Raw genomic sequence first — 21,169 nt, 5'->3', positions numbered from 1 at the left:
GGCGCAGCCAAACATTTCGGATTAGCCGCATCCGCTATGAACCTCCACAAGTAAACGTGAACGGAGCTCTCACACCACAAACGCGTCGAGGATGAGCGGGACTGCGGCGGCCACAGGATCGGCTTCTTGCCGTTTCGCCCACTATTTTGTTGTGTGTGGAGTGGACACGGAGACGGGCCTGGAGCCGGACGATGGAGCGGGTAGGTGCTCTAAAAACATGAACGAAACAAATCCACTCTACAAACAAAAATACAAAAACGCACAGCCGAGGATGTGTTTCATGTCATGCTTCATGTAAAGAAATTTGCCATTTCACGTAGGCTTGTCTGTGTGCGTTGGGGTGACATCCATTTAAACATGTTTTGATTGGACGCCACATTTCTGCTGCTTTCAAAGCGTTGTTGACAACAACAAAATGTGCGACTGTGGAGAGCAGCCTATACTATGGCTAACTGAATTTTATTCCAAATCAAATCCATCATAATTTGCTAATACGTTGTTTTGTCAGGATTTGTGTAATTTTAATGGTGATAAGAATCTGCATATTTTTAGGTATTACATAGATAATAAAAACACAAAATCCAAGAAAATGCTAATTTCCTATCAACCTGAAGCTCATTAATTGTTTAAAATAACAATTAATCCTACAGAATTGCCTTTTGTATAATCTTCTTGGGGAAAAACACATCACTGCTCTGTTCATTGTGCTTTGATCATATTTTGAAGACAGTGCGGAGGATGTAGCTTTGTTGCTTTCTGCAAGTCATCTGCTGCTACACCTGGAACATAGCAGAGACAGGGCTGAATACAGGGAGGACAACAGCATCCTGTCCTGGGCCAGTAAAGATGGAACACAGATGGAGCATCCAGACAGTGGTTCCTGGTTAACACGAGGTAGATTACAGATTACACTGCTGCGTGCATTTGAAAAGCGGTGATAATCTGTGTGATAGCTGGTGTGTTCAGCTCTCATCATCTTCCTGCTCTCAAACAGAGATGGACCCTTTGTTTTGATATAACACCTCTGCCCTTCATTCCCCAAAAGCCAGAGGTGTAGGAGGAGTGCTGTGGTGTTGGTGGATGTCGGGGCTGCCACGGTGATGACAGCTGCGGCGAGGGTGTGCTTGTGGTGGAGAGAAATTCAGATGCCGGGCGGTGTTGCTGTCCTCCACGCTGAGCTGTTGACACTCAGCTGGGCTTGGTGAGGACAGGCTCACCCTGGAGGAGCCCTCTGTGACGCGCCCTGCTCTGTGTGCACCTCTGTCTGAGGTCACAGAACCGTGCAGGTGTGCCGATACCTTTAAACATCACTTCCAGGTTTAAAATGTGGAGCTCAAACACACCCCGTATTCTCCCTGCAGATAATAGCAGAAATGTGGCTCATGTAGCTGCTCAGGGGAAAGATGGCTGTAACCAAACACGTTTAACCCTAGCTTTGACTCTTTCAGCATGTCGCTTTCAGCTAAATATACTATAGGATATTTAGGATGAGCTCTGTATCATGTCAGAGCTCTGCTGCAGGTTCTAACTAACCATTGGGGACTGTGATAGCTGACTCCCTGCGGCGACTGACAGCGCTGCTGGCTGCTACATCTGAGCTCCACCAATCTGCTTATGTAACAGCAGGTCATCCCAGACCCACTGCAGCAGGGGGCTCTGCTCCTTTCAAGGGATCTCTTTCTCTTGCCATACATATTCTATAAACTGTAGTCGAGCAGGTTTATTCTCTAGTGTACGCCAGTGTTTTAGATGTGTGAGGTCATACAGCATCTCTTTTTATGTGTGTGTGTGTGTGTGTGTTATTACTGAATGCCTACAGAGAAACAATCTGCTCTTGTTGGCTTCTCAATAGACGCCACTGTGTTTTCTGCAGCCTAATCAAATTTCACGTGACGTTGCCTGTTGGCACGCTGAACGGCCGAGGCTTCAGCGCCCGTCCAGGCCGGATGACTGTCACAGGGGGATGACATCAGCGCAGGGGGAGAACTCCCTGACCGGGCAGCTGAGGGACGCATTATAAAGACAAACTGACTGTTAGGGGATGTATACGCCTTGCACTTGTCTTATTAACACGTGCTGCAGAAAGCAGTCTGAGTTACGTTATTTTTAGCCTCTCTGCGCTTTTATCTTTTATTTTAAGCATATGAGTCTGTGTCTCTGGCTGTGATGAAAAGCAAAATTTGTCCTTTTTTTTCTGTCCTACAGCTCACCTTCAGTGGACGGTCAAATCTGTAATGCAAAGATGGAGGGATTTTAAACGGATTGAGGCAAAAAGGAATAACTCCTCATCAGTCAATGCCAGCTGACATTTGCTGTCATTTAAATCTCCACTTTTTATATCTGTCCTCATCTACTCATGTAATGATGTGATGAATGGGACCGTGGGGGTAATTCAGGTGGTGAATTTGACAGATGTCTACCTATATGGCTATTCAATCATCTCTGATTAAGTGTGCCTGTTTTAGGGATGGGGGACCGTTTGGGGCCATCCATCTTTTGTGATGAATGTCTAAACCGTGGAGTGAATGTGAAACACTGTTTTGCCCTCCAAAAGCACTAACAATATTGATATTGTGGTGACAGTGGTGAGGATTTACATGTACTCAGGATTAGAGCTGAAACAATAAGTCGTTTAGAAAATGTGTGTGAAGAATCACAGTCATGCAGGTCACGGTTGTCCAAGGAGGGTTGATCAAGGGCAGCTAGACGTAGTTGTTGAAACCTGAAAATCATTCAATTCATTTTTTCAAAAATATTACAAGTTCCAGAATTTCAGTTGTCAGGATTGGCTGATTTTCTTCCTCTGGTGTGATTTTTTTTTTGTGAATTTTTTTGGATGGCTGGCATCACAAAACAAACAATTTTGAAGACGTCACCTTTGGTTTTAGGAAATCGTGATGGACGGTTGTCATATTTTCTGACATTTTATGAACTAAACAATTATTTGATGAATCAAGAAAAAAGGCGCATTTAATGATTATGAATATAATAATTAGTTGCAGCATTTTGGGGGATGTAAAGTATTCTGCTCCTCATTAGCTCTCACATACAGCAGTTTCTTCTGTGTGTGCATTTATGTGGTAAGAGGAGGAAACGTGCTAATTACAGCTCAGCTGAAACAGGTATTTAAGCTTTTATTCAAATGCTAAAACAAGCCTCCCTCACACTCCCCCTAACTTGTGTCAGGAGGTCTGTGGGTTTTAACTGGGTCAGCTGATGAAACTCGGCGTGACGCAACGGCTGACGAGCTTTGGACATCTTCAAGGCCATGGTGGAAATTGCTGCCATGGCAACTAGGTGTCCTTCTGTGAGGCTTCTAGTCTGCCTCTCAGCGCCAGCACCAATTTGTATCCGTGGCAAAGAACAATGACTCCCCCTCTTGTCGCCGTGATCTATTAGCTTTTGTCTCCCACCTACCAGCCTGACTCACTTTAACTTGAAGTGGTACCGCTTCCTCTCTCTGCCTGCGGCGCAGTTTCCTCTCTCGGGGCGCCGTGCGTCATCTCGTGGGCAGGTGAGGTGGATGTTCCTGAATGCTGAGCGAGTGCGTTGAATCTTGGAGCTGAGAGACGTGCGTTACTTTGCCATTTGCAGCTTGTTTTTGTTCTTGCAGTTGCAGTGATGTCAGCTCGAGCTGAGCATGAAGTCTGAGAATACATGTTGGACTCGTGAAACAGGGAATACAGTGAAGAGGACTGTTCAAGGGCATCCCCCTCAGGAAGTGGATTAATAATGAAAGCATCTCATTCACTACTATTACACCCACTGAATCATACGCACACAGTTAGTTTCTATTTCTTTTTCACCAGCTCTTCCTCAGCCACTCATGCTCACACAGACTGTATGTAACCGGAGCTGGAAGCTGACACAAGGTGCAGAGACTGAACAGAGGAGAAACTTGAGCCAGACATGCCAATGCATCAAATCTCTGCATTGAGAATGTAGGAATATATAGTAGATACACTCTTGCAGCCACTGCACATTTTATCCTTTCCTATACACATAGCTGTTATATAGAAATCTCTTTATCCTGAGCCGGAGCGCTCTGGATGTGTACAAAAAGCAGCATCTTTCCATCCTGTGCACACCCCTACAAACATAAAGGGTCTCCTACCGCAGAGTGTCAGGGATGAGGGGTGTTGTTTTGGGTTGCCAGTCTATCTCTATGCTAATGAGTTGAGTTACATAACCCTTGGAAGGGTTTCCCCTCTTTGCTGCAGACTAACTCTTGCTGTCGACAGCAGATGAACTTTTTTTTTTTGTCAGACAAGGTCGTCCTGTCCGAGGTCCTTCGTGAATCGAAGCTGCCGTCGTGTTGTGACGTCCTTTTCATGCTGTAATAAGTCCTGTCCCAGCAGTGATGAAGGCCAAAGATCGCTTTGTGCTAATACAATAATGCTGTAACATCTCTTTTTTTTCTCTGTGTGCCTGTCTGTCTTTCAGGAGAGTCCTTTGAGCAGAGCCCCATTCGACGCTCCTTCAAGTCAAAGGTTCTGGTGCACTACCCTGAAAGCACAGACAGGAACCCCTTCAATAAAGATGCTGTCAACATGGTGAGATCTCGCTCTTCTTCAGGGTCGTTCATTTTCTCTCACAACAATGGAAATGATAAGGAAGGACAAGATGTGCCTTGTCTGAAGGACAAATGTTCTGTGGCTCTTCTAACCAGCTTACATGAATATTGTTATGAACGACAAAAGACGATCATGATACAAAAAAAAACAACTGGGGAGAAAAAAGGGTATTAGGAAGCATTTATCTGTGCTTGTCTGCAGCCTCTCATAGAATATACTCTTTTCTCTCTTTTTTTTTGGTTTGAATACTCAGAACATGCTTTTTGTTCTCTGTCAGAAAAGCAGGTCAGGATGATGAAAGCCTCAAAAGAAATGTTAGCAGTCAGATGGGATTAAATTACTTTTTTTTGGTCATATTTGCCTTTTTCACATGTCATAATGTCTTGTGAACCGCCTCCCAGTAGACACCACAGTGTGTTGTGTTACTTATTTATGGTATCAGTAAAATGCATAGTCCTATTAAACATTTGTATTTTAATTGTATTGGGTTTTCAGCCCCTGGAAGCCAGTAGTAAAAATACAATACATAGAGCAAATACTTTGGGAGTAGTCTGATATGTACATTATATACATTCTCATTCCCAGTTTTTCCATATCTAACAGCAAGGTTTCTTGTTTAGCATCTTGTTTCATGTAACTGATACACATTTTCTGTCAAAATTGGCAATAAATTGGCACTTTATTCTAAACCCTCTTTTTTGTTTTCTCCTCCTCTTCACTCCTCACGCTTTCTCCTCAGCTCTGTATGCCGAGGGGTCTTTCCTTCCGCACGCAGGCAGACCGGCTCGATCCTCAGTTCCACTCATTCACGATGTCTTTTGACGATGGCACGCGCTCCTACGGCTTCGTCCACACCTTCTACGAGGAGGTGACCAGTGCTCCGATCATCACTGCCATGCACACTCTCTGCCAGATGCACCACGTGGAGCACCATTCAGCTTCCTCCGCCTCCTCTCCCTCCTCCTCGTCTTCGTCTGCTTCCTCGCCCTCCACCTGCAGCATGGACTCGCTTGTGAGCAGCTTGGATGAGTCGGACGCAGAGTCTCTGGCGGGGCTGTCCGCCTGCCTCGGCTGTGCAGGCTCCTTCGATCCAGCACGGGACACACTGTATGTGTCCAAAGCCCTCTGTCTCTTCACGCCGCTCCCCTTCCTGCAAGCCGCTCGACAGTTTCTGTCTCAGCTGCACCAGGCTGTGACGTCACACACAGCCCCACCCCTCCCACTGGAGAGCTACATCCATAATATCCTCTACGAGGTGCCCCTGCCTCCTCCTGGCAGGTCGTTGAGGTTTTACGGGGTGCAGGGACCTATTGTGTGCCAGCGGCCCGGGCCGGGTGAGCTTCCACTGGGAGAGTACCCTCTTGGAGAGGCATTTTCCCTGCTGGGTGTGGACAATATGGTGCAACTACTTACCTGTGCACTTCTGGAGACACAAGTCCTGCTTTGCTCGCAAGGTACGTTCACTTTTCAATTATTATGATGCCTGAGATAACACTAAAAATAAGAGATTGCCACACAACATTTACTGATCACCTAAATACAAATTAGGCCACAATCAGGATAAGCAAATCAAGACATTGTTGGAGAACACATGTGTGAGTACATTTAAAAGCACCATAGCAAAGCAGCTGTTTTTACATCGTTAACATCGTGGCATAAATATAGCATTAAGAGTGCAGTATTAATAGAAAGAGACCATCTATAAAAATGCATAAAATAAAACAAAAACTACAGTTACCCCACATGCAGCCTACAGCAACAACATGGCAGATGGGTTTGAGGTTAAATACTGCAGCGATACTGACATCGTAAATTAATTAGTGTGGAACATCCTCAGTCATTAATTGGGCTGTGCTCTGCAGCATGTAAACAGGAATATGCATTAAATAGTTCAATAATCAGCTTGTGTAAAGAGCTTCATTGAAATGCTGCTAAAGGGAATGTACTTCATCCCTTAAAAATGAGTTCTTCCCTTTGTACTTATTGGTGATTGATTGATTCTCACTATTCTTCTTCTTTCTCTCGTTCTTCTCACCTCCTCAGACTACCAGCGCTTGATGACAGTGGCAGAGGGCATCACCACCTTGCTATTCCCATTCCAGTGGCAACACATCTACCTTCCCATTGTTTCTGCACCACTGCATCACCTCCTGGATGCTCCTGTGCCGTTCCTGATGGGTATCCAGCGCAGAGAGGGAGCTCAGCGGACCTCCCTCCACCTTCCACACGAGGTACAGAACTAAACCAGGATCTCATGTGTTGATGCATCAGTAGTTTCCTGTGTGGACACACCGGTCAGAATTTCAGCATGCCGACATTTCGACAAAAGGATCAAACAATGTTTTGTTAAACTGAAACGTTCTTTCCGCCATTTGCTGATCCCCTCTGTGCTGCGTGCACGACAGTTTGCCCTCTCCCTCCGGCCTGTCGAGCTGAGACGGTACAGTTCCCTTTCACAAATCCAGTCCTGCACCCGAGATCACTTCATGCTGCATGAATATCTCACTGAAACCTCTTTGAAGTCGCTCTGCCCCAGAAGGGAGGCAGTTGAAAGACAGCTCTGGGCGGCGGGGATGAAAGCAAAAATGCAGAGCGTGAGAGATCCAGAATAATGGGACTCACTGAATAATTAATGAGAGTTAGGGATCACCGCTTATTTCTTGAGTTGTACAATTTGATGCATGAGTGGCAATTTGCGGCCCGAAAAAACACTTCAGTGCTTAGTAATATTGATATGTAGTGAAAACTGTCAAAACATATAATCTCCCACTGATATTTGAATGACAGAGATGATGAAAGGGCTAAGAAGTGGAGACATTAACTAGTAGGATGAAGCTGCAGAGTAAGAGGCTGTCTGCAACTGTCCACTCTACAGTACATCTCCCAACTTCCCCCGAGGCTGTAAAGTGGCTGCTTGAGGTCAGTGTTGAAGGTCATGTTGCTGCTGACTGCACTGTGCTCCACCGCTGCTTACAGAAGCAGTATTTTTATATCGACGCCTGTTCTCACACACTTCTGAAAGCTCAGCAGCTTCGTGGCCACAGTTTTTTTTTTCTGATGTGTTTGCCAGTGTGAAAGCCTGATATTTCCACAATTTCCCCTGTTGCAGTGATAACAGTATAATCCTTCACATGCTTAATATCCTCTGAGGGCTTATCACGGTGAAATGCCAAAAATCTATTAATGGAATATAAATCTTCATCTATGATCTTAATTGGATGTTAAAGCTCAGTCAGGAGAGTCTGTGCATTGTGATTGGTTAAACCTGTTACGATTATCTGATGGAGTGTTTTACAGATTTTTAATTCTCTTGTCTTTTCTCCTACGCAGGCCAACCTGTGTTTCGTAGACATTGACAACCACTGTGTCGAGGCCCCCGAAGACCTTCCTGTGTTCCCAGACCAGATTGAGCTAATTCAGGAACTGAGTGAGGTGCTGCTGCGTTTTGGGCTCCCACCACAGGGCGGTGCGATCACTAATCCTGCCACCACCTCCCCTCGCCTGAGCAGCCTGGTGCTGGAGGATCTGATGGAGGACAGAAGGAACGGGAACCTCGGAGGCGAGGAGCTGGCGGTGCTGGAGAGGCTGCAGGCTCTAGCACGGAGGTGTGGGGGAGGAAAAATGTCAGATGGAGGGAAGACGCTGGGCCACGTGTTTGAGGAGGAGGAGGAAGAGTTGAAGGCTGTGAAGCTGAACATTCAGCTGCGGGAGGTGTTTGCTGGACGTTTTGCTGCCATGTTTGGCAGGTATGAGGATTTTGTCATCCACAGCGCTCTTGATTTGGACTCCTGGTTGACCAACCGAGAGGGGACGTTCAGCTTTGACAAGGTACTTCAGTAGTATTGTGTTTGTGCCAATTATTTCGACATATGTTAATATTGCTTTTCTGTGCCTTTGAAATACTTTTGATCGTGGTAGAAGCCTTCTGTCTCTGTCCATGCTCAAAGTGTTTGTGCTTTTCAATGTTTCAGGGTTCCTTCCTCGCAGTTCAGCCTGCCACCCACTTGCACTTCTTGTCCCGGTTCCTAGAGACGTCCATGTTTTCTTCTTTTGTGGATGGGAAGGTGATATCTCGCTGGGCAGACAGAGAGCCAATGCAGCAGCTGTTTGACAGCCGTCTGGAGAGAGAGCGGCTGTATGACACAGACGAAGAGGACTCCCGTAACTGTCGCTACAGGAAATGCACCTCGCTCTTTGAGTCAGGTACTGTGAAGACGCTTATGGATAAAAGATGGTGAAGTAAAGCACAATGTTCTGTGTTCCTACAAAAAGGAACAAAAATGCAACAGAAACCTGGTTTAAATGTTACTGCTAATATATCATAGATCAATGCAGTCAGTGTTCTGGCCTGCAAAGTCTGAATATAACCTGGATTCAGTTCCATAGATTTTCATGTTAATTTGAAAGTACTGTGCAGGAGTTTACAGCTGCTGGAAACAAGCAACGACATCCATACAATATAAGGACTTTGGCAATTAATAGCTAGCAATAACTATTGCATGTGGTCATTTAAAGAAGGTGTATATTTTATGGCAACCTCTGACAAACCAAGAGTAAGATCAGGATATATGCCAAGTTTGTTTCAGCATTTAGATCTAGTATGTAGTCAAAGAAATAGACTGAAGCCCCAGTTGAGCAGAATGATGACAGATTTTCAAGAGGGAATCTGCCAGTCTGTCACCATCTGCCCTTCTGTTTGGGTTTATACTGTACAGTATGTTGGTTATGTGGTTTGGCTTATCTGCTACCACAGTTTTTTCTGTTTTTTATAATAAGTACTGAAGATTGCTTAACATCATTTGTGCACCAGTACATGCATCTTTTCAACTGATGGAAACATTTCTTAAAACAAAATGAAAATTAAATAATTTGTTGAAACACAAAAGGGATGGAGTATATTCTGATCTGAGGGGAGATGGGTAGAGTTAGGGAATTAGAGAGAGCTGAGCTGAAGGATATGGTAGAGGATGAGCATTATAAACAGAGGACAGTGCTTTGTATCAAACCTAAAGCCTCAGTCTGTCTGTACATTTGTTCATTCATTAATTTATCCTCTGCTTTAGGGATGTTGCTCCATCTTTCCATGTATCATTTGGTCAGTTACATTATACCACTCTGTTGTTGTACACTAGATTAGTCTCCATGCAATTAAACAGTCTGAGTTGCACTTAACCAACTTGAATACAAGACATTCATATAAGAGGTGACATGAAATGTCAGGCAACACCTCCCTGGAAATGTCTTTATTGTCACTTCAATGACTCATCCTGACTAATTTTATTTGGAATAGTGTTGTAGTTTAATCATCACTGTGTTTGTCTCTGCAGCTCAGGCCATTGAGCGCAGGCTGCTGAAGGCTGACCACACAGCCATACACCCCCACCTGCTGGACATGAGGATTGGCCAGGGTCGTCACCAGCAGGGCTACTTCCCCAAGCTGCAGGCTGATGTGCTCGCACAGGGACAAAATACCCACAAGTAAGCCTTTGATTCGTGCTGTTCAGTGAGAATACATTAAAACAGGGTTTCCCAGTGACAACCACGGGTATTTGTAAACCAGTACTTCTGCAGGTTTTAGGGGTACAAGGAGTAGCTCAACTACATCATAATAATAATTAAACCATATACGTATCCACATACTTTAGGTGGAAAATAAATATCCAAATAGGATTACAAACTTGTGCTATGCTTATCTTTTGTAAATTTATCATCACAATATATAGTTGATCAAGCTAAAAGTAATTTACTTTTAATTAGCTAAAGTAATAGATCAACGATGCGGTTAGCTAATGGATAAATGGTTGAAATTGTTTTATAAAGTAATTTGCAAACAGTTGAAATAATTATCTTGAAAATAATTATCTTATCAAAATGGATAAAAGTAATGGTAAATGGTTTCGGTTATTATCTAAAGTAATTCACAACCGGCTGCTTTAAAATCAATTAAAATAAACACATTTTGGAACATGGCAGGTTGTGTTGATAGAGGGAGACCTGAGCTCATCTGATGGGGCTGTGGGCGTATGTTGACAATAAAGAATGGGAACTAGAATATCACTAGTTGCCATGGTGTACTTTATTGCTACCAAATACACACACACTTTAAATACAGAAGCGCAGGCGCACACGCTTGGAATTGTGAATTTTATTTTGCTGTTCTCTGGCTGAACAGGTGGTCCAGTCGTGTTACAGCTTCACGCAGGACCGACCCCAAGAGGTCAACGGTGAATGACCACTCTGGAGTGGACAATGAACAGAGACAGGTAGGTTTATGTGTTCAGACACATGCAGAAAAACACACTGGCCTTAAGAGGCTTGTGTCTGATTTATTACCTTATGCTTATTGAACAGAAGCACACATTTACAAGGAAGAACCTCCGCCAGTCCAAGCTGCTTGACTCATCGCCTCAAGCTGTCACTCAGACTCACCGAGAGTTTGTCGACGGGCTGCTGAGCGAGTGTCGTCTGAAGGTAAGAGCTCTGTCTGTCTGGTAACGGAGGCTGAATGTCGCCACTCATTTCTTCTTCTTGTTTAAGGTTAATGCCGCAAATGTTCTGTTTTTTTTCAGACCAAACGGATGCTGATGGAGAGGATGGGGAAGGAGAGCGTGGAACTGGGTCAGGGAGAGGCCAACATCACAGGCCTGCAGGAGAACACGCTCATCCACGGGCTGTGTGACCTACTGGAGAGAACCTGGGGCCATGGTCTGCAGCTGAAACAGGTCAGACACACAGACACATAACTTAACATAACTTATCAGCACAGATGGCCTACAAAAAACATCTGGAGCTGCGTTTCCTCGTTCAAACAAGTCACATCATCCACGCGAACGCATAGAGATGTTGACATGGGTGTTTATTCGGAACAGGGGAAGTCTGCTCTTTGGTCCCATCTGCTTCACTATCAGGCGGCCCAGGGGAAGACAGAGACACCAGCTGAGTCTCCAGGTCAGAGCACAACCCGACTGTTATGTTTTCCTTCTGCGAGTCACTGAGCTAAGAGTCGGATGATCATTGGTGTTTAACTGTCTGTTCAGGGTCTGACGGTTCAGAACAGAGAACGTTTGATGATGGCGCTCAGGTTCTGAAAGGATCCTTGATACAAGACATGAGGTAATGAGAGCAAACAGGATGTTGTGCATCTAAACAATGTGGATGAAAAAAACATCTTTGCTGCTTCATTTCTGCTCTGAAATAACCGTATTAATACTTTGGCTGAAAAAAATCCTAACTTTTTAAATACTAACATACTTCACATGTATTATATCCCCAGCATTTCAGTCTATTCTCATGGGATTGTTTTCACTGCTCATGCCAGTCTATCTGTTCTTCCAGGTTTATCCAGACCATGAGTGAGGGTCTGTCTGAAGTGGGTCAGGCTCGGGCCTGGATCCACCTGGCTCTGGAGAAGAAAATGCTATCCCAACACCTTAAAGAGCTGCTGACAAACCAGGAGCTGCTCAGGTCACAATTCACTCGTTACTCATTTACTAATGACAAGTAGACAGAAATAGAGTAAATTTAATGATTTTGACTGTCTTTTTTACCCTTTTCTTGTCCCCTGACAGGCATCTGTATAAACCCCATGCTTTCCTACTCTGCGAGGAAGAAAGGGAGCAGTTTTTGTTCCACCTGCTCTCTCTTAACACTGTGGACCACCTCTGCTTCACACGCGTCTTCACCTCCATCAGTAAGTCCTGGAAACTTTAACAACAAAATGCTAGAATTTACTGGCAGGGTTATAGATTTCAAGGACACTGAAAGTTTGCTTCGGGTTGTTGTTTTACGATGCCGACCACCCCCATCTCCACCCACTGGCCTCATATACTGAAATACACCCAGTATCCCTTGGATTCACTCAGACCCTCTAGACCTCAATCAATATACAGTAAAACTGCCCCAATGCAGTGAAAATCCTATTTACTCTGAGTCTTGTGAAAAGAGTTTTAAGGAGATTACATGAATGACTAAAACTTTGTTCTTGGTCTCTTGTGTTTCTCCAGGTATTCCATACCGTGTTGTTATAATACCCATGAAGAAGCTGAGCATTGCAATAGCAACTGTTAACCCTTGGGTGTGCGTGTCAGGAGAGCTGGGTGATTCAGGAGTTCGACAGATATCGAAGAATACACAAGAGATTTTTTTCCAGGTTTGTGTGCGCTCCTCAGCGCTAAGGTCAACATCAGGTCTGACAGCGGCGCATGCAGAGCCACACTTCAACTGTGCTTCTCATTTCAGTGCAAGAACCTGGGCAGGCTGAGCACTCTGCAGCTGGGACAGGAGAACTCTGGCTTGCTGGCCAAATGTCTGATAGACTGTGTGATGGTGTATAATGAGATCACTGGACACACCTACAAGTAAGATTCTTCCTCTGAGCTTGGTGTCATCTCTAAACACTGATTGCGACCTCACAGCACAGGAGCTAATTGTGCAAGATTGTGATTGTGGACAACAGCTCCCGTTTTGATAGATACATGATAAATGATCCCGATGTCAAATATTGGATATCTGAGCTTCTTTAAACACTGCCATGAGAAAGTTGCTTTATCACATGATAAGAACATAGACATAGAAAATAAATAATGGATTGCCTATCTGGTGGATACTTCTGGTCTCTGCAAGTTTATTTAACACCATCTTGTCATGAACTGAAAACAGCTGCTGCCTAGTAGAGCACAAAAGCGTCTAAAGATACAGCAGTATGCAAAAGTTTAGGCAAAATTTCTGTCAATTACTGTGAATAGCTGAATGAGTAAAACATGACCCGATTTCCAAACAGTGTGAAGTTAAAGATGACACATTTATTTCTTATTTTAAACAAGACAAATTCTTTATTTCCATCTTTTACGGTTTCAAAAAAGAAAAGGGCCCCAAAAAGAAGTTTGGGGACCCTCAATGGTCAGTATTTGGTAACAGCCCCTTTGGCAAGTAACACAGCTTGTAAAGCCTTTTATTGTCTTTAAGGTCTCATCTGGGGGATTTTCACTCATTGTTCATCACAAAAGGCTTCTAATTCTCTGAGATTCTTTGGCTGTCTTGCATGCACTGCTCTTTCGAGGTCTATCCACAGATTTTCGATGATGTTTAGGTCAGGGCACTGTGAGGGCCATGGCTTGGTTCTATTTAGGTAGTCCAGTGGGGATTTTGAGGTGTGTTTTGGGTCATTTTCCTGTTGTAGAAGCCATCCTCTTTTCATCTGCAGCTTTTCTTTTTTTACAGATAGTGTGATGCTAGATTGTAGAATTTACTGGTATTTGACTCCATTCTTCCCTCTACCAAAAATGGGAAATGTTTCCTGTGCCACCGCCTGCAACACAAGCCCAAAGCATGATTGACCAACCCTGTGCTTAACAAGAGAGGTTTTCTTTTCATGAAATTCTGCTCCCTTTTTTTCTGACTATACCTTTCCTCATTGTGGCCAAAAAGTTATATTTTAACTTCATCAGTCCACGGGACCTGTTTCCCAAATACATCCAGTTTGTTTAGATGTTCCTTTGCAAACTTCAGATGCTGAAGAGGACTCAGGAAAGGTTTTTTCTGATGAGTCTTCCATGAAGGTCATAAGTGTACAGGTTTTGCTGCATAATAGAGCAGTGCACCACCTCTCCAGAATCTGCTAAAGTTTCATGAAGGTCTTTAGCAGTCAAACAGGAGGTTTGATTTGCCTTTCTAGCAATCCGAGCAGTTCTCTCTTAGAGCTTTCCTGGACTTTACGAACTGACAAAGCAGCTCCCTGAAAATGCTTTGCTGTCTTTGCTGCCAGCTGCTTAGAGGAGCCCTTGGCTGCTGATTGTAGGGACAAGGTTTGAGGAGTCGGAGTATTTCTGAAGCTTTGAAATCACCTGGCCTTTCTGACAATTGTGAACAAGTCATCACACTATCAAGCTGACTAAGTTCAGAGACCTTAGTAAAAGTTATCTGAGAGATGAAATCACTTGGCGTGCCCAAACTTTTGTATGCCACTGTATATGTATTGCCTTGGAAAAATGTTGTCACTCATCTAAACTATCTATGATTTGTAGCTAATGGGCTAGAACGAACCACTATTTTCCTTTAAGTTATTTAGAAAGACAAACATCATACCACACAACCTGATTGGAACAGATGGCTCTGACCTACGCATGTCCTTGTATAACAAATCAAATGTTTTTAAGTTGAATATAATGAAACAGTGTCTTCTTTCCCTTCAGGTTCCCATGTGGCCGATGGCTGGGGAAAGGCGTGGGTGATGGGAGCTTGGAAAGAGTTCTTATTGGTCAGCTGGTGTCACCTGGTGGAGAGGAGGACGCTGGAAGGTGGACAGGGACGCCTCCGGAGCTGGCCTCTCCTTCCCAGAGTGTGCGGACAGTGCTGGGATCGCTTGGCAGCCGAAGCAGTATGTACTGACAAAGAACACATTCTTTAGCACAATAGTTGACCTACTTGCTAGTAAACTTAGTACAAGAGCAGATTCTGCTCCCTGTATCACCTTTCTGTTTAGCCCCTGTCCACTTCCCCTCGTGTTTGTCATCATTCATCCTCATGTTTCTATTTTTGACTGTTCTCGATTTATCTTGTCAGGAATGCTGTCTGTTGAAGTACAAGAGGACATGAGGGAGGCAGCAAATAACCTTGTTAAACACTTCCACAAACCCGAACAAGAGGTATGTGAATGTAATAGTGAGGGTTTCACACCAATTCCAGCTCTTACATTCATTTAACCTGCTGATTCACTAAGCTTAAATGATGAAAATGGCAAATGCATTTTTATCACCACCATTTTACCACCATGGTTCATTACCCTGGCTTCTCCAGCCCGGGCCTCACTTATCTCATTCGTGTATCAGACCAGCCTCTCTCATCTAAACAACAAGTTAAAAGCACAGAAGAGACTTCATGAATCACTTGAGTTTATCTGTAATGAGTCTCCAATTCATTGTAATAACATCTTTAGTGCACAGGCTTTAATGTCCAAGCATTTGCTCTGTACTGTTTACTTCCTCTTGGTAAATGAAAGACAAGCCTTTTAGATTAAAAAAAAATTAACAAATTGTTGTCTGCTGTGGAGGATTTTGGAAAATGACAGCATCTACTATCACTCATATAAGAGCATTTACTGATGTTGAAAGATGAGCCTCTTGCTTACAGTGCCTCTGTTAACTCTGTTCCCATTTCTGTCATCGCAGAGGGGAAACTTGACGGTCTTGTTATGTGGTGAAGGGGGTCTGGTGCTTTCCTTGGAGAAGTTCCTCTTACACGGGTTCAAATCCAATCGTCTTTTCCAGAGGAACGTGTTTGTTTGGGATTTTGTGGGTAAGTACTGTGAACATGTGTTCATTAAAAGCGATGTTTTGCTTCTCGCTGATTTCTGTTTCCTGTCTCCATCTGGTGGTGGTGAATATGAATTTCTAGTGGTGGAATATAAGTACATTTACTCAAATAGTGTGCTTTAGTCAAATTTTGATGTACTAGTACTTGACTTGAGTATTTCCATTTTCTGCTACTTTACACTTCTACTCAAGTCAAGTCCAAGTTTAGTAAAGCTCAATATCACAAAGTATGCCTCAAAGGGCTGTACATGAAATAAAAATAGTAATGAGCAGCATTAGCAAAACACATCTTTATACAAAAAATGTGTAACACGAGTAAAAGTAGGATAGCCATAGTTTAATATTTAGGGCAGAGTAAGTGAGATTGAAGGCTGAATCGACTGAGTTAGGCTCTTGAATATGGGTAGAAAGACGATTCCAAAGAAGAGGGGCTTGGTAAGAGAAGGCCTTACCACCTACTGATGTTTTATTTATATTTGGAATGGTCAGGAGACCAGCATTTTGAGGTTGTAGCGCTAAAAGGTATATGAGGAGTGACTAGAGGTGATAAGTAGGATGGTACAAATCTGTGAAAAAGTAGAATCTTTAAGTCAGATCTCGCATGTACAGGGAGCCAATGTAATGAAATCAGGGGGTAATATGATCAAAATTTCTACTTTTGGTCAACATTCTAGCAGAAGTTTTTTGTGCAAGTTTGGTAATAGTTGATTTAGGTAATGATGAAAGTGTATTACAGTAGTCAAGCCTAGATGAGATCAATGTATGACAATGTGTTTTAGCATCAGCCATGGAAAGAATAGGATGAGTCTTGGTAATGTTTCTTAAGTGGAAATACGCAGTGTTTGTTATATTGTTGATGTGCTCTTCAAATTCTCAGAGCGAGATCACAGAATTTATTTCTAATCTGCTTTGGACCAAAAATGAACATTTCAGTTTTCTCAGCGTTTGAAAGGAGGATGTGAGATGACATCCATTACTTGATTCCTGATATGCATTCTTCCAGTTTCACCAGCTGATGACAGGCATCAGGCTTAATGGAGATGCAAAGTTGAGTATCATCTGCATAGAAATGGGAACTGAGATTGTATTGATTAATGTGCCAAGGGGTAGCATGTCCATAAAAAAAGACCAAGACTAAGCACAGATCCCTGTGGCACCCCATAACTGACCTTCTTTTGGTGTGATGAAGAGATGTTGTGTAAAACGAGGCGAAATCTGTCAGATAAATATGATTTAAACCAGAAGAGCAGTATCAGTGACACCGATATAACTTTCTGGGCAATATAAGTGGCCCAGTGGTGATCAATCGTATAGAAAGCCATGTTGAGGTCTAGGAGCACCAATACTGAAACTGCGCCAGAGTCTGAAACAAGTAGTAAATCATTTACCACCTCTGTCAAAGCAGTTTCTGTGCTGTGGAATTTTCTAAAGCCATATTGATGAAGTTCATCCAGATCAATGGATGAAGGGTGATCTATGAGTTGCTGAGCCACTGCTTTTTCAAGGACTTTTGAAAAGAATGGGAGATTTGTGATTGGTCTGTAGTTGTTAATCAGAGTGTTCTGATAACCCCTGTTTTAAAAGACAAAGGCTCAGTTACAGTAGGTTTATTGTTTATTATCTGTCGCAATAGTGGGCTGAGAATAGGGAAAAGGGCCTTAATAAACTAGGAATAGGATTGAGTAGACAAGTACTCTCCTCCACCAGTTTAGAGAGTGTTAGTACCTCTCCTTCCACTGTGAATTTCACATCTTATATTTCATGCAACAAAGCATGTTTGATGACAGTGTTTGTCTTCTACAACCTTATTTTCCCTTATTTTCATAATAATAATACAGTATGACCAACTCTTTCCCATAGAGAAGGCAGTGGTTTCCATGGAGACAGCTGATCAGATGGGTGACCTGCATGGATCAACACTGACAATGGGTCCACCCTGTGACTCACTGTGCCACTATGTCAATGCCATCAACGCCTCGCCACGAAACATTGGAAAAGAGGGCAAGTTCCAGCTGTTTGTCTGCCTGGGAATCAGGTGAGTGGTCCTAATGTTAAAAATTACAGTTTAAAAACTCAAGCAAAAAACACCAAAAGATTAACCCAAAGAGCACCAGAAAAACTACCCATAACACCTTACCATTTAAAGAGAAATCTGAAGAAATCATGGAAATTTAAAGAGATATCTCCCTTCTGTAGATGGCAGGGGGTGTAATAGGAGCCATCAGTGAGGAAAATAACAAAAGATGACAAACAAAAGGTTTATAATTGGACTGATGCTAAGGTAAATAAAATAAATAAAAATAAATGTTAGACATAGATTATTACATATGTTTAAAACAGAAATAGGAAGACAGTTTGAAAATATTCTCCCCACTGGAATCTGTGATTTGAAGGCATGCTGGTCATATTATATTGTGATGGACAAGGGTGATAACGTTTCCTTCCTGAGGAAGTAGCCTGCAGCACGACAAAGCTCCCACTTTGAACCATTTACATAACAGTTCAGGGAGGGGAAGTGTCAGCCTTCACCATCTAATAATTCATATCTCTGTGTATTTTTAATGAAAGTTTAAAAATAAAACCAAACTTTGTTTCAGTTAACTAAGGATTTTACTTTGCTATGGCTATGTGAAAAAGCCCTGATCAGTGATAGCTGTCACACTTCTTTGTCACAAAGTAATTTACAAAGCAACATAAATACACTCTTGAAAATTTAGCTTCAATTTATTTCTTATGAAAAATAGAATTTCAGTTAGATAGCATCAGCTGCCACCACTGTTACACTTGTTTCCTCTTGTCTCTGCACCAACAATCAGAATCAATAAGTATTGGTTTAATCTGAGTTGTATAGTTTGCTGAAATTTCAGAGCACACAACTCTCTCTGGTTCTGTTTCTCTCCGTATGGTCTGTCTGTACAAAGAGTGTAGCAATGTTTGGGGTGTGTTGCGTCCAATGGCTGTAACTTGTTCATTCAAAGATACGTGTCCATGCTTTGGACTGACATTGAATGAATTAAACCTTTAGGTTAATGAACAATGAATGAGCATCTTTGTTCCACCTGGTTGAACGGTGTTTCAAGAGAAAGTACGTGTTGCTAGTTTTGTTTTGAACTCTGCAAACTCACCTTCACTTCAATAGTAAACTTCATCAGGCATTTATGGAGCCATCACTGACCACTGACCTCTTCCTCTTGGCAGGGATCGGCTTCTTTCTCAGTGGCTCCCCCTGCTGGCACAGTTTCCCCTGACAGCGCGGACATATGAGGAAGGTGCTCTGCTGCGGGACCGTGCCGCTGTACACTCCCTCTACCGCATCCTACACACACTCAATGAGTTTACCATCACTCTGGAGACTGCACTGGTTAAAGGAGTTGACCTCTGACCCTGACGGGGGAGCACAGAGTTCAGCCCCTGCTCTATCACCTCCTGCAGGAATGCTGACGGGGTTCAGATATTCATCTTTCCATCTGTGGGGCAAAAAGAAGTTCATTCAGACACTGGAGAAATGTGACTTTATCATAAAAAAGGACAGTGGACCAGTTGAGGTCTCTGGCAACTCAAGCTCCAAACATATTGCCTTGATCACTGATGTAAATGTCTTATATACTGTATTTGCTTCAGGAAATAGTCTGATTTTTCCTATGCTTGTTTACACTGTGAAATTCTGTTTCCCCAAGGAGAAATAGAGTCATTCATCATCTCACATCTACAGTAGATATTTTCACAGCTCACATCATTTACTGCACCTGACCCTGGGACAACTACAACTCTCCGTCAACCGCTGTATTGCTTGCACTTGAATTTTAAACTAAGCACATGCATGGCCAAAATCCGTTTTATGTCTTAGTGTGTTGTGATCTGAAATATCAGGACTCAGGCCTTAGTATAGAAACATCTTTCCTGACTTCATTCATTGGATATCTTAGTAACTATACTCCAGAAAGATAATGTTCCCACTCTATAATATGTTACAAAATGTTATATTATTATGCTCTTGTTATACTGTGTAACAACTTGCCTGTTTCTCATTGTTTATTTCAATTTGGGGTCACATACTCCAGAATTGTGCTCGTGAAATCCTCAGTTGGTGAAACACAGAAACCAAACTGGTGTCCTAATTGTGTCAGTTCAAATAGTCTTTGTCACTTTGTCAGAAAGCTTTTTTTCCCCCCCTCTCTCTTTGTAAATATTTTTGCTTCATTAGATCTTTAATAGAATTGTGCCCTTTTGTTATTATGGTGTAATGAATTAGTGGCATATTTTTCTGTATAAAGGCATCTTGTTTGTGTCTGTAAAACAACAGATTCCACTATGGACACACTTTACTGATTAAGTGGAAAATAGTCACGCTTGTTTGTTTCTAAAGTGTTCAGTTGTCTTCAGACAATGAACAGAGCACAGGTTCTTATAAACGCCAGGCATTAAGTTGATGTTGCATTTAATTTACCAGTTGAAGACTTATGAAAATGCTGTCTCCTGCACTGTCCTGCAAGCACTATGTAACCCTCAATGACCAAGCCTCTATTATCATTTAAATACAGATTAGATAAAAGCAATAATGAATTGTTATTTATGAAATGTGTTGTCAAAGATTAAAGTTAATATTGACATAACTGACATGTTTTGGTATTGGTGTCAAATCTGTGGTGTCTGAGAGGATATGATTCTTGTATAAAATCATTTTCAGTTCACTGTACACTAACACATGGGACTAACTGCATCTTGATTTTTTTTTTTTACAAAAAATTTGCCAAACTTGATCAACTACACAACAGACTCATACAAGGAATGGCCTAAAGAAAATATGTGCAGTGTAATGTAATTAAATTCAATAACCCTGAAGCTTTTCATGCTGAATTTTTATCCACACTCTGGGAGCATTTTTGAAGATAAACTCTGAGGCGTCTTGAATTACATTATGGCGCTTGAATTGTATGCACAAAGGGATGAGACTAATGAGAGCATTCAAGGATTGTACTGAATTGCTACTTTTATTTATTTTTATCACCGTTAATAGCCATGTAATAAGTCGGTTACTCCTCTTTTATTTGCATTTAGTTATTCCAAATTGTATTCCGGACATAACAGCATAGACAGTAGTCTATACCTCCTAGTAAATCAACATGATGCAGAGTTATGACTGTCTGAGAAAAAAAAAAGGTTGTTCGTCCCAAAGTGGCCACTGGATGGAGGCCATGTTTCACCCACCTTTTATTTACCACTAATCTGGTCAGTTGTCACGCAATTGAAATCAACAAAGCGCATCTCCCTGCTTGACGCCGCCGA

At 42.6% G+C, this 21,169-nt stretch overlaps 1 protein-coding gene across 3 annotated transcripts; it reads left to right on the top strand.

The window, feature by feature from the left end:
- Positions 1-91: 91 nt before the first annotated feature.
- Positions 92-20,397, top strand: LOC121607449 (DENN domain-containing protein 5B-like). Of its 3 annotated transcripts, none has more exons than XM_041938248.1 (24): positions 92-200; positions 967-1,007; positions 1,046-1,051; positions 1,509-1,521; positions 4,444-4,553; positions 5,314-6,028; positions 6,618-6,805; positions 7,905-8,402; positions 8,546-8,777; positions 9,902-10,052; positions 10,747-10,837; positions 10,926-11,045; positions 11,144-11,296; positions 11,444-11,522; positions 11,612-11,687; positions 11,910-12,038; positions 12,143-12,264; positions 12,578-12,723; positions 12,813-12,931; positions 14,765-14,949; positions 15,135-15,217; positions 15,740-15,866; positions 17,744-17,918; positions 19,082-20,397. In XM_041938248.1, exons 1-24 carry the CDS (start codon positions 92-94, stop codon positions 19,263-19,265), a joined length of 3,852 nt encoding a protein of 1,283 aa, XP_041794182.1. In that variant the 3' UTR covers positions 19,266-20,397. The 3 variants fall into 3 exon arrangements, with proteins under 3 accessions (XP_041794182.1, XP_041794180.1, XP_041794181.1); XM_041938246.1 differs by having other exon boundaries at positions 12,578-12,749; positions 12,782-12,931; XM_041938247.1 differs by lacking the exons at positions 967-1,007; positions 1,046-1,051; positions 1,509-1,521.
- Positions 20,398-21,169: the final 772 nt, after the last annotated feature.

The sequence above is a fragment of the Chelmon rostratus genome, chromosome 6 (assembly GCF_017976325.1).
Source record: "Chelmon rostratus isolate fCheRos1 chromosome 6, fCheRos1.pri, whole genome shotgun sequence".
In the NCBI taxonomy this organism is placed as follows: domain Eukaryota; kingdom Metazoa; phylum Chordata; class Actinopteri; order Chaetodontiformes; family Chaetodontidae; genus Chelmon; species Chelmon rostratus.
Note: the sequence above shows the minus strand (reverse complement) of the source record. Positions and strands in the feature narration are given on the sequence as shown.

Excerpts from the sequence above, each read along its gene's own strand:
- LOC121607449 (XM_041938246.1), top strand. The coding sequence starts at position 92 with ATGAGCGGGACTGCGGCGGCCACAGGATCGGCTTCTTGCCGTTTCGCC. Across the intron at positions 12,265-12,577 it reads ACGCGTCTTCACCTCCATCA|GTATTCCATACCGTGTTGTT; the intron begins GTAAGTCCTGGA and ends GTGTTTCTCCAG. Across the intron at positions 12,932-14,764 it reads ATCACTGGACACACCTACAA|GTTCCCATGTGGCCGATGGC; the intron begins GTAAGATTCTTC and ends CTTTCCCTTCAG.